This window comes from Quercus suber, unplaced genomic scaffold, assembly GCF_002906115.3.
Source record: "Quercus suber isolate HL8 unplaced genomic scaffold, Cork oak 2.0 scaffold_275, whole genome shotgun sequence".
NCBI lineage: Eukaryota > Viridiplantae > Streptophyta > Magnoliopsida > Fagales > Fagaceae > Quercus > Quercus suber.
Window position 1 is genome coordinate 240,340 of NW_027069731.1, and position 12,276 is coordinate 252,615.

General features: G+C 36.9%; 1 protein-coding gene across 1 annotated transcript; it reads right to left on the minus strand.

Annotated features, from left to right (window-relative positions):
- Positions 1 to 1,076: 1,076 nt before the first annotated feature.
- On the minus strand, positions 1,077 to 2,198 carry LOC136070974 (uncharacterized). The gene is made up of 2 exons (XM_065781668.1): positions 1,860 to 2,198; positions 1,077 to 1,769 (listed from the first exon to the last, which is right to left on the minus strand). Exons 1-2 carry the CDS (start codon positions 2,196 to 2,198, stop codon positions 1,077 to 1,079), a joined length of 1,032 nt encoding a protein of 343 aa, XP_065637740.1.
- Between the last annotated feature and the right edge of the window lie 10,078 nt (positions 2,199 to 12,276).

Sequence of the window (12,276 nt, forward strand, 5' to 3'; positions counted from 1 at the left end):
TGTCACACATGCGTTTATGCGTTTGTTGAGTATTTCAGGATTATACAGGTTGATTCAACTAAGCTGCTGTCTACACTTGCAACTATGGATAGTAGTTAGGCTGAATTGAATTTTATGAGCATTATCTTTGTAAAGGGCTTTTTATTTGTAAAACTTTGAGCTGTTAATTAGGGTTTTGTCACGGATTGCCAAAGGGGGAGTTTGTTAGGTTCTAAGGTCTTAGGATTTTATGTATTTAGAACTCTAATTTGTAATGTTGGCAAACCATGATCAAAACATTGTATTTAGTCTTATTTAGACTTGCTCAAAGTTGGTTTAATATTGTAAAGTTGGAATCGAGTGGCTGCAGAAGTACTTGGGACTTTCGGCCTGGCTCGATCGATCGAAGAATAGACTCGATCGATCGAAAATCGCACAGGTTGAATTTTCTGCAGAATTTCCAACTCAGCCCTACTTCATTAAACGTTTAGGGTTTTATGTTTTTACCCTAGGTATATAAACAAAACCCTAGCCACGTTTTTGAAGGTTGTCCATATTGTATTGTTGCTCATACATTGCTGTTTTGTGTGAATCTCGTGTGAGATCTTTGAGGAGCTTTCCTTTACACAAAACTTAGGGTTTTCATGGTGGAGATTATTTCAACATCTTGAAGATCATTATTGTTGCAACCATTGGAACTTAAAAGAAAAGCAAGCGGGGAGCTTGTAGCTGATTGAAGAATTCAAGAAAGAAGTAGTCCGTGGATTCGGAGCCTGCGCGTGGTCGTGTCAGGAAGTTCTACTGGTGGGTAGCATTAGGAAGTCGAGCGGGGAGCTTGTAGTCCTTTTGTACGAACTTCAATTCTTTCATAGTGAATTCAGGTTAGCCTTGAGGATCGGTGGGTCAAATCCTCCCCAGGTTTTTACCGTGTGGTTTCCTGGGTGATCATATCTTGTGTTATTTATTTTTCGCTGCTTTATAACTTGATATGATTGTTTGATTGTTTTAACCTAGAATTGCTTAATTTGACTAAGTAACAACTTGGCTAATTAATCTAGGCTACGCAATCTGTGTGTGTTTAAGGGGTCTAAAACCGTTCACCCTTGACTGGTAATGAAGGCGGTTTTCTCCTGGTCCTCGTCAGCCATTTTTATCTGGTTGTACCCTGAGAACGCATCCATGAACATCAACAACTTGTGCCCAGCCGTAGAGTCTACGAGCTGGTCTATTCTCGGAAGAGGAAAGCTGTCCTTCGGGCAGGCCTTGTTTAGGTCTGTGAAGTCCATACACATCCTCCATTTCCCATTTGCTTTCTTTACTAGAACGATGTTTGCAAGCCAATCTGGGTAATATACCTCCCTAATGAAGCCTGCAGTCAAGAGCTTACTCACTTCGTCAGTGATGGCTTGGTCTCTCTCGGGCGCGAAGGTTCTTCGTCTCTGCTTGATGGGCTTCCTCTCTGGGTCCACATTCAACTTGTGTTGGATGACTTCTGGAGATATGCCTGGCATGTCGTCATGGCTCCAGGCAAAGATGTCTAAGTTCTCCTTAAGAAACTGAATGAGCTTCGTTCTCATCTCAGGACTTAGGGTCGTCCCTATTCTGGTTGTTTTTGTTGCTTCCCCTTTGATCAGCTCCACTACTTCTAGTGCCTCTACCTTTTCTTCCTTTTTTTCTTCTATTGTCCACGTGTGATTTTCCTTAACTGCTAAAACAGCCTGGTAGCATTCCCGAGCTAGAACTTGGTCTCCTTTAACTTCACCAATACCATTTTCCGTTGGGAATTTTATCTTCAGGCAGTAGGTGGATGTGGACACCTTTCACTTGTTGAGTGCTGGCCTCCCAATAATGATATTATATGACGAGGGACAATCTACTACCAAGAAGTCTATCTGGCGAGTCAACTGCTTCGGGTATGTTCCTATAGTTACAGCCAGCGTCACTATGCCTTTAGGATATACTCTGTCATTGCTGAAGCTAACGAGGGGGGAATCAAACAGACGTAGTCTTCCTGGATCCAGTTTCAATTGCTGGAATGCAGGAAAGTAGATGATGTCAGCATAACTGCCGTTGTCTACGAGGATCCTTTTGGTGTTGAACCCTTCTATGGTAAGCATTACGACCAAAGGGTCATTATGAGGCTGTTTCACTCCTCTAGCGTCATTCTCGTTAAAGGTCATATCCTGATCAGTTCGTCTGTACTTTGGTTGGGGCTCCATGTGGACGCTATTCACCTGTCGTTGATGTGTTTTCTTAAGTGATTTGAATGAGCCTCCTGTGACAGGCCCCCCTGCGATCGTCTGTATTTCCCCGATCATATTTTGGGGAGGCTGGGACTGACGACTTCCGCTCTTGGACGAGGACTCATGTTGGCCTTTGTTTTCATCTCGGAATTTGTTGTACTCTCCCTTCTTTACAAACTTCTGCAACTTCCTTTTTCGTATCAATTCCTCTATTTGCTCTTTGAGATCCCTACAATTTTCGGTGTAATGGCCATGATCTTTGTGGAATCGACAATACTTACTCCTGTCACGGATGCTAGGGGACGAGTGCTGATGGAAATAAAGATGAGTGCAGCGGAAAATAAGTTTTAAACGGATCTACTTCATTCAATATTGATAACACGTACTAAGTGAATTTCAGAATTTGAAAACAAGAGATCGTACCTTGAAGCGGTGAATTTCAAAACCAAAGATTGAAGCACTTGGGACTACTTTTAATCTTCACTCCAATTCCACTAACGCCCAAGATGTGTGGTCTCTCAATTGGTAACAAATGGATGACTTGTGTATGTGAAAAACTCACATGCACACCATTTCAATGTTGTTTTTCATACTCAGAAAAATCTAAACGTTTTTCCCTTTGTATCTAACCAATTTATCTAATTGGGCCGGCCTTTTGGGCCTTACCAATTGGGCTTAAGTGTGTGGCTTGGAGTGGGACCAAAAGGGACCAATAAGACACTAGCTCCAATGGGCCTTGGGCTTTTCTGTCAACTCTTGACAAGTCCAAAGTTACCATTAACTATATTTAATACCACTATATAAATATAGTTGCACTCTAGGTCTTATCTATAAATTATATCCCAAGACTTTATTATACATGCAACCCCTTCATAAAATATTCGTAGTAATACAAAGTCATTAATGTAGACTGCCACTTTGTAAATTACTACATCTTAATCCTTGAGTACCCGGTTTAATCCTTTAATGTTATTCATTATATATTTATGAAATCCAATTCCATAAATATATACTTTAGTCTTACTAAAGTGGTTAGGCCTAACTCTCTGAATAACAAACTCATTAAACTTATCTCAAGGGAATACTTTATATCTCCGTTAAGAGACTATGAATTCCATCTTGAGAATACATGTTCCATCAACACTAAATGTGGCTGCCCAACATACTGAGGTTTTGACCATAACTTTAGATCTCACTCCTGATATATCAAAGCAACCTACACCTCATGATCAGGTCCATTATTCTCTCAGGATTAAGAGTTCATGCAAATGTAAGTCGTGAGATTTATTATTCATTTGACAGTCTTTAGGAGAATAATAAATCTCACAACGGTCCAGTTCAATGTGTCTTAACTCTTAAAACATATTAACACATCAACTAGAAGTCTCCACTTCCATGATCAAGACAAATCATCGTAGTTGATATGTTATAGTCTTCGTAGATGAAATGCCCAATTTCATCACCGACTACGAACCATAATTCTGAGTTTACAAAGAACTTGTAATTTATATCTTCTGTGACTCTTCACATAAATCACATACTATGCATCTCATGAACTAAATGATAATGTCCTAATATTCATGTTACCATTATTTCAGATAATAATAAAACAAATTCATTAAACATAATATTAAGTCATACATAATGTCATACACAATGTCAAACTTAATATCATACATAGTATCATACAATAGGATTTAAGAGCACTAATCCTAACAAGTGCAATGGCCGTGGCCATTTAAGGTAGTGTTCATCTTGAATCTGTGTCAAAATTTTGTCAACGGCATAACAAGAGGGGTGAATTTTACCGTTCGTGGACTTTTATCATCTTTCCTTCTGACTCCGTCATTATTCCGACAATCCGGATGGTCTCACTTTTGTCCTCTACGGTCGTCTTCCCTTCTCACTTTGTCCCCCGGTCTACCTCCGTCCCTAATAGCAGCCAACGCGTCCTCAGCGTTCATGTATTTCTGTGCTTTAAGGAGCATTTCGGCCATCGTCTTTGGGGGGTTCTTCGTGAGCGAGGTAACGAGCTCCCTAGACTTCAGCCCTGCCTTGAAGGTTGTCAACTGCACCATATCGTCAGCCTCATCTACCTCCAGTGTCTCCCTGGTAAAGCGTTTCACATATGACCTCAAGGTCTCCTTCTCTCCCTGCCTGATGGTGAGCAAGTGATCAGGGGTTCTCTTTGGTCGTTGTCCTCCAATAAAATAACGCAGGAAGGCATTGCTCAACTGCTCGAATGTGTTGATGGACGACGTTGGAAAATTCGCGAACCACTCTCGGGCAACTCCCTTGAGTGTTGTTGGGAAGGAACGACACAATATTTCATCTGGGGACTACTGAAGTCCCAGGGTCGTTTTGAAAGTATTCAGGTGATCTTGGGGGTCCTTCAGCCCATCAAAGGGCTCGAGCTAAGGTAACCGGAATTTTGATGGCACTGGACAGTCGAGGACTGCTGTTGTGAATGGCGAATCTGTCGCTCGGACCATCCAATCCACACTCCACTTTGTTTTTTCTTTGATGACATTCTTTAGTTCGTCCATCTCCCTCCTCATCTCCTGAAGAATGTCTGAATTTTGCTCGGCGGGAGTGTTTGGCCCTCGATGGTCACTTCTTCTGTAGCTATCCCCTTCGTCTTCCTGATTTCCCTTCGAACGATTTTCCTCCTGCTGAAGTCGTAGCCTCATTTCCTGGTTTTGCCTAGTCAGCTCTTCAACTGTGGCTGCAAGGGCCTAAACTTGTTGAGCTAGGGCTGCAGAATCTTGATTGGACTCCATCCTAAAAAGAATAAGAATAAGGAACCACTATTTCGAGTTTGAACACGAAAAATGTCATCCCCACAGACGGCGCCAAACTGATGAGTGTGAGCTCGTCAGTAATGTTCGTCGGATGGAGATGATCCTTCAGCTTTCACCGATGGTCACCGGTGTGGTACCTGCCACAATGTCTCCGATGCCAAAGTCAGAATATGAAACTCTCTTCCAAAATAAAGCAATATAAGATGAACAGAAAAGCAAATAAACAATCTCCTTTCTTACTTGTATATATATCTCTCTCCTTCGTGGGAGTGTGTGGGCTTTATATATGCTCTCATGGTTCCTAGCCGTTGGAAGAGTTATGGAGGTCTTAATGCTCCCTTTGGTAACGTTTTGGGGCTGTGTAATGAGGCATCAATGCCTTCAAACGGTTCATATAGTTGGAAGTATAACTGTTTAGTTGATTGCATTAAATGGCCTGAATGTCCTCATCAGTAGTGTTGCCTTCCACGTTGTCGTCCATATCGAAGGACTCGTCCACATAGGATAGACTTGATAGTTTCGTCAGTACTTATCTTCCTCATCAATTAATTAAATCAATAAACATATTCTTCCCTGCCTATACTTCCAAATAGTAAGGGGAAAGCTATTGTATTTGACCTTAATCCCAAATAAAGCACTATCCTTAACTTGATTTTTTTTTAATCCATAGACTTTCATTAACCAAACCAAGAAACTTGTTCTTTCCTCCTACCTATACTTCCTAACAGTAAGAGGAAATGAAGAAATATTAGAAACCAAACTAAAATTATAAGATGAGCCTGTTGAATTTGAGCATTCAAGTTTCCAATTGGGATACCAATAAGCAACATCATTCTACTGCGAAGCTTGCTAAACTTTCAATTAGCACATAAAAATTCCCGAAGTTGTTTCAATAAAGCAATCCTATTTCTTTAAATCCTCTCGGCTCTCCTTCTTTCAGCTTTACTAGCTCAACCCCCTCTCACTCTTTATGGCCTATACTTCCAAATAGTGAGTGAGAAAGCTATTGCATTGGATCTCAATCCCGCATGAAATACTGTTGATTTTTTTTTTTTAATCCATAAACTTTTATTGATCAAATCAAGAAACATATTCTTCCCTACCTATACTTCCAAATAGTAAGGGGAAAGCTATTGCACCTGATCTTAATTCCGAATGAAGCACTAACCTTAACTTGATTTTATTTTAATTTATAAACTTTCATTAACCAAAACCAAGAAACATGTTCTTTCCTACCTATACGTCCTAACAGTAAGGGGAAAGGAAGAAATATTAGAAACCAAACTAAAATTATAAGATGAGCCCATTGAATTCAAGCATTCAAGTTACCAATTGGGATACCAGTAAGCAACATCATTCTTCTCCTACTACAAAGCTTGTTAAACTTTTGATTAGCACACAAAAATTCCCGAAGTTGTTTCAATGAAGCAATCCTATTTTTTTAAATCCTCTCGGTTCTCCTTCTTTCAGCCTTTCTAGCTCAACCCCCTCTCAATCTTTATGGCCTATTCTTCCAAATAATAAGTGGGAAAGCTATTGCATTGAATCTCAATCCCGCATGAAATACTGTTGATTTTTTTTTAATGGCGTAAATTTTTCCATTTTAGTCCCTACATTTTATTTTTTCCACTTTTAGTCCCTAAAACCAATTTACGCGTTCCATTTAAGTCCTTGAAGCTACTTTCCGTCACTAATCTAACGGACAAACTAACAGATAAATAAAATAATAATAAAAAATTTACTGTAGCATACCACGTCATATTATAATTTAAAATATTTATTTTTCAATTTTAACTAAATAAAAAAATTAAAAAATAAAATTAAAAACAATAAAACACATCAATTGATTTAAGTCATTTGGAACAAGAACACAATCAACACAAACCCAGAAATAAACACAAACTCAAATTTTAAAACACAAAGAACACAAATATTAATCTAAATCTTTCGTCTCCTCTGTGCCAAAGATCCAAAAATAAAACTTGAAGACCCCAACAAAAAGACCAAGAAAGAAAGGTTCCAGCCCAAAAACACAAAAAATTCTCTACTTTTTTTCATAAACCAGAAACCACAATGGCAAAAATTTCAACCAAAAGCCCCCCAAAATTGAATACCAAATCTCTAGAACCACCACAACAAACCTAGGGCTGCCAACAAACCAAATCTAAACCCACCTACAAAGCCAATCTAAAACACAAGACCACCCACAAAACCGATCTGAGATCTGACCCAGGACCACCCACAAAGACGATCTGAAGCCCAACCACAAAGCTAATCTGAAACCCAGGACCACCCACAAATCCGATCTGACCCAGGACCACCCAAAGCTGATCTTGAGAGAGAGAAGGAGTGAGAGAGGCTAGGGAAGAAGGTGAGAGTGAAGTGCAATGAGGACGACACCATCGGAGACCTGAAGACACTCATGGCGGCGCAGACGGCTACTCGGGCTGACAAGATCCGGATCCAGAAGTGGTACAACATCTACAACGGAGGGACTCTCGACCATATCACCCTTAAGGACTATGAAATCCACGACGGAGGGACTTCCGACCAGGTAAGCAGATCGGCGGCGGTGGATATTGCTGATTGCGACGAGTCGACCCGTTGACATGTTAAGCTTGTTGTGAGTTTTTCCATTGTGAGATTTTTTTTGTAGTTTAGGTGTTTGTGTTTTTGTCTGTGAGAGATTTGGGGGCTTGGGGATTTATGTTTTTTTTTTTTAATGGTGTTTTTATGCTGAATTTTCTGGGTTTATGAATTTGGTTTCTGGGTTTATGAATTTTATTTGCTAGAGGTTTTGTTGTTGATTGAAAGATGAGAAAATCTGGGTTTGAGTTGAGATTTTGTATATTTGGGTTTTGTAGTTTGAGAAAATCTAAGAAGATTTGCTGCTAGGTTTTTATTTGTGTTCTTGCTGGAGATTGATTTGTGTTTGTGTTTGGTTGATAAGAAAGGGCAAGAAAATGCAAGAAAATCTGGGCATGTATTCTTATGTTTAAAATCTGGGTTTGTGTTCTTTGTTCTCTGGGGTTCGTGTTGAAGGTGAATATAAATCTGGGTAACTCATATTTTTTATTTTGTTAAAATTGAAAAATAAATATTTTAAATTATAATATGACGTTGTATGCTACAGTAAATTTTTTATTATTATTTTATTTATCTGTTAGTTTGTCCGTTAGATTAGTGACGGAAAGTAGCTTCAAGGACTTAAATGGAACGCGTAAATTGGTTTTAGGGACTAAAAGTGGAAAAAATAAAATGTAGGGACTAAAATGGAAAAAAGTCAAAATATAGAGACTAAAAATGCATTTACGCCTTTTTTAATCCATAAACTTTTATTAATCAAATCAAGAAACATATTCTTCCATGCCTATACTTCCAAATAGTAAGGGGAAAGCTATTGCACCTGATCTTAATCTCGAATGAAGCACTATCCTTTACTTGATTTTATTTTAATCTATAAACTTTCATTACCCAAACCAAGAAACATGTTCTTTCCTACCTATATTTCCTAATGGTAAGGGGAAATGAAGAAATATTAGGAACCTAATTAAAATTATAAAATGAGCCAATTGAATTCGAGCATTCAAGTTACCCAATTGGGATACCAATAAGCAACATCATTCTTTTCCTACTACAAAGCTTGTTAAACTTTTGATTAGCACACAAAAATTCCCGAAGTTGTTTCAATGAAGCGATCCTATTTTTTTTTAAATCCTCTTAGCTCTCCTTCTTTCAGCCTTTCTAGCTCAACCCTCTCTCACTCTTTATGGCCTATACTTCCAAATAATAAGTGGGAAAGCTATTGCATTAAATCTCAATCCAACATGAAATACTGTTGATTTTTTTTTTAATCCATAAACTTTTATTAATCAAATCAAGAAACATATTCTTCCCTGCCTATACTTCCCAATAGTAAGGGGAAAGCTATTGCACCTGATCTTAATCCCGAATGAAGCACTATCTTTAACTTGATTTTTCTTTTTTTAATCCATAAACTTTCATTAACCAAACCAAGAAACATGTTCTTTCCTACCTATACTTCCTAACAGGAAGGGTAGAGGAAGAAATATTAGAAACCAAACTAAAATTATAAGATGAGCCTATTGAATTCAAGCATTCAAGTTACCAATTGGGATACTAGTAAGCAACATCATTCTTTTTCTACTATGAAGCTTGTTAAACTTTCAATTAGCACACAAAAATTCCTGAAGTTGTTTCAATGAAGCGGTCCTATTTATTTAAATCCTATCAGCTCTCCTTCTTTCAACCTTACTAGCTCAATCCCCTCTCACTTTCACTATGCTTGCTTCTAATGGAAAAAAAAAAATTGTAACTTAAGTTGACATGTATTGCTCATGTGGTTTCATGGCCCAAAAGGACATAAACCTTATAAATATAGAGTTATCATAAAACTCTATAAGATAACAACATACATTGCTTGTATAATAGATGTAAAAAATTACAAAATTGTCTGTTTTGCTAGAAACAATTTCTTTCTGGCCTATTCTTCCAAATAATAAGTGGGAAAGCTATTGCATTGAATCTCAATCCTGCATGAAGCACTATCCCTGAGTTAATTTTTTTTTTTTTTAATCTATAAACTTTCATTAACCAAACCAAGAAACATGTTATTTACTGTCTATACTTTCAAACAGTAAAGGGAAAGCGACATCATTGTTCTCCTACTATGAAGCTTGCTAAACTTTCGATTAGCACACAGAAATCCTTGAAGTTGTTTCAATGAAGCAATCCTATTTCTTTGAATTCTTTCGGCTCTCATTCTTTCAGCTTCACTAGCTCGAAGAGCTCTTGTATGTTTAGCAAGATTCAAAGAACAAAACTAATATAGAGCAAAATGCAGAAGAGAGAAAGGGAATGAGAGAGAGAGAATGAGAGAAAATTCTAGAAGAATGAAATTGATCTTGCTTGATTAACATTATGATCATAGGGTCAATATTTATACACCAAGTGAATCTAACCTAATAATTACAACTCCTGAAAATACATAATTGATCGGTGAAAGGTGGGATTAGTTAAAACTAATAACAGGGATTACATTAACTAACTTTCCCGTCTTTTGTAACTGATCCTTAATTCATCAATATGACACCGTTTGAGACTTGATTCAAGATCGTTTCTCACTTAAACAAAACTATTCGTTTAAGTGTTTTGATCAGGTACAATTGAACTCTGTTTTAATCGAACTACATTGTTTTGTTTGTCTTCTTCAACACCACCCCCCCCCCCTCTCAAAAGAAAGGGGAATGAATCCACCATGAGTTTGCAACGCTAAAGAAGGAATAGAAGGGGTTGTCAATGGCTTGGTGGAGTAGCGTGAGATTGTAGTTTGTTTCTTAGAAGACCAGGAAATAGGACTAGAACCAAGAAAAACTAGAAAACCAATGGTGGAAAGACAATTTGAGGGATCCCCTGCCCGGTATGCATCAGTGAAGGTTGAGAGTGTCAATGGGCTAGTGGAGAAATGAATTCCATAATGTACCTGTAACTCAGAACGTTGTTCTGGTTATCATTATCTAACTACCTAAAATGCCCCCAATTTGTCTATTTTAACCGTCTAACGTTTTAGGAAAAGAAAATGCTAAATTGCAACTACAGCCCTAAAGTTTGGTGGCATGAAATTTCAGAATTTGAATTTTTTCCTATGAAGTTTTATTCTGTTTGCATCAGCCCATCCATATGTTTGGTTAAGTGTCATATAAGCATGTTAAACGTGTTTAATTCATCCAATAAAATAATGCTATGTTGTTTTTAAGCTAAAATGCAAAGTACACCATCTAAGTTTGAATGAAAATCATTTTAATCATCTAATTTTACTTTCCTTTAATTAAGTCTTCTAACTTTCAAATTTATTCAATTCAAGCATTTTATCCAATTTCGTTAAAATATTATTATTAATTTTACAGGTTTTTTTTGTGAAAATAATTTTTTTAAGAGCAATTTAAAAAAAAAAAAAAAAAATTGGACAGAAGACCTAAATTGAATAAATTTGAAACTTAAAGAACTTAATTGAATAAAAGTAAAGTTAGAAGACTAAAATGAACTTTAGTCAAACTTAGATGGTACAATTTGCATTTTAGTCTTAATTTTATTATGCAGTGTCATTTTTAATTTTTTAATTTTTTAGGCTACAAAAATGTGACATCATTTTTTATAGTAATTCTATTAGAGAGAAAAGATGGAATAAAAAAGTAAAAACCTAAATAATATGGTAATGCTTTACATCAAATTGTATATTATGTCTTTTGGCATCAGCTTATAAGCTTAACTTTTAACTTTTAGCTTTTATATATAGTTTTGTAAACCTTATTTTTTCTCGCATTTTATCACTTTTTCAAAAATTTTAAAGTATAAATATACTTTAGTATACTTTCAGTAACAAGCCAGATAAGTTATTCCCAAATGGACACATAGTCTTAAAACTTTCATTCAACTATATAGACTTTCATAAAACTATACAACGTGTCATTTTAGTACACAACGGTTCTATTATGTGGAGAGGATTAGAGAAGCCGAACAGAGAGAGTAGAAAATGTCGAACTCATTCTCTAACCTCCATCACCTTCTCTTTCTGTAAGTTCACTTTCTCTCTAGCTCCCTTTGGTTTGTTTGTTTTCCCCCCTTTCACATGTATAATAATAGCACAAATAGTCTATAATAATAATAGGTGTTCACTTAATGAAAAAAAAGAAAAAAAGAAAAAAAAAAAGGATATTAGGTGCAATTCATTTCCTTAATTAATTTGATTCATTCTTTCTTAAAATTTGGCATTTTTTTTTCTATGTGAAAAATACGGATTGGTCTTATCCAACCCTCAACCCGATTCCAACCCCTAAAGTGACTCGTTTTTACCTCTAACATGGTTGACCCGATCTGACATGACCATTTGCCATATCTACACAAAGTATCATACAAAATCTTATTGTTCTTTGTTTCAATTTTCATGGGTGTAGTTGGCACTCATAGTTTGCGTGAGAGCACGATGACCCATTTTCTTCGTCTTAACATAAATTCACAAATTGGCAGTTCCAGAGTTGTATGCCGCTTGCTGCTATGCATATTGGGAATCAAGGAATGAGTCATGTGCAAATAAGGATGCATGTTAGGGGAAACTAAAGTCTAAGAATGCAATCAAATTTATAATCAAACTTTCCAATTGAGTTTTCCCAAGAAATCATTGTTAATTCTCTAAACTTTTTTAGATTTGGAATTGCCTTTTAATTCAATTTCAA

Coding starts and splice junctions, on each gene's coding strand:
- LOC136070974 (XM_065781668.1), bottom strand. CDS start 2,198: ATGGAGCCCCAACCAAAGTACAGACGAACTGATCAGGATATGACCTTT. Junction 1,770..1,859: donor CTCGCCAGATAGACTTCTTG/GTAGTAGATTGT, acceptor TACTGCCTGAAG/ATAAAATTCCCAACGGAAAA.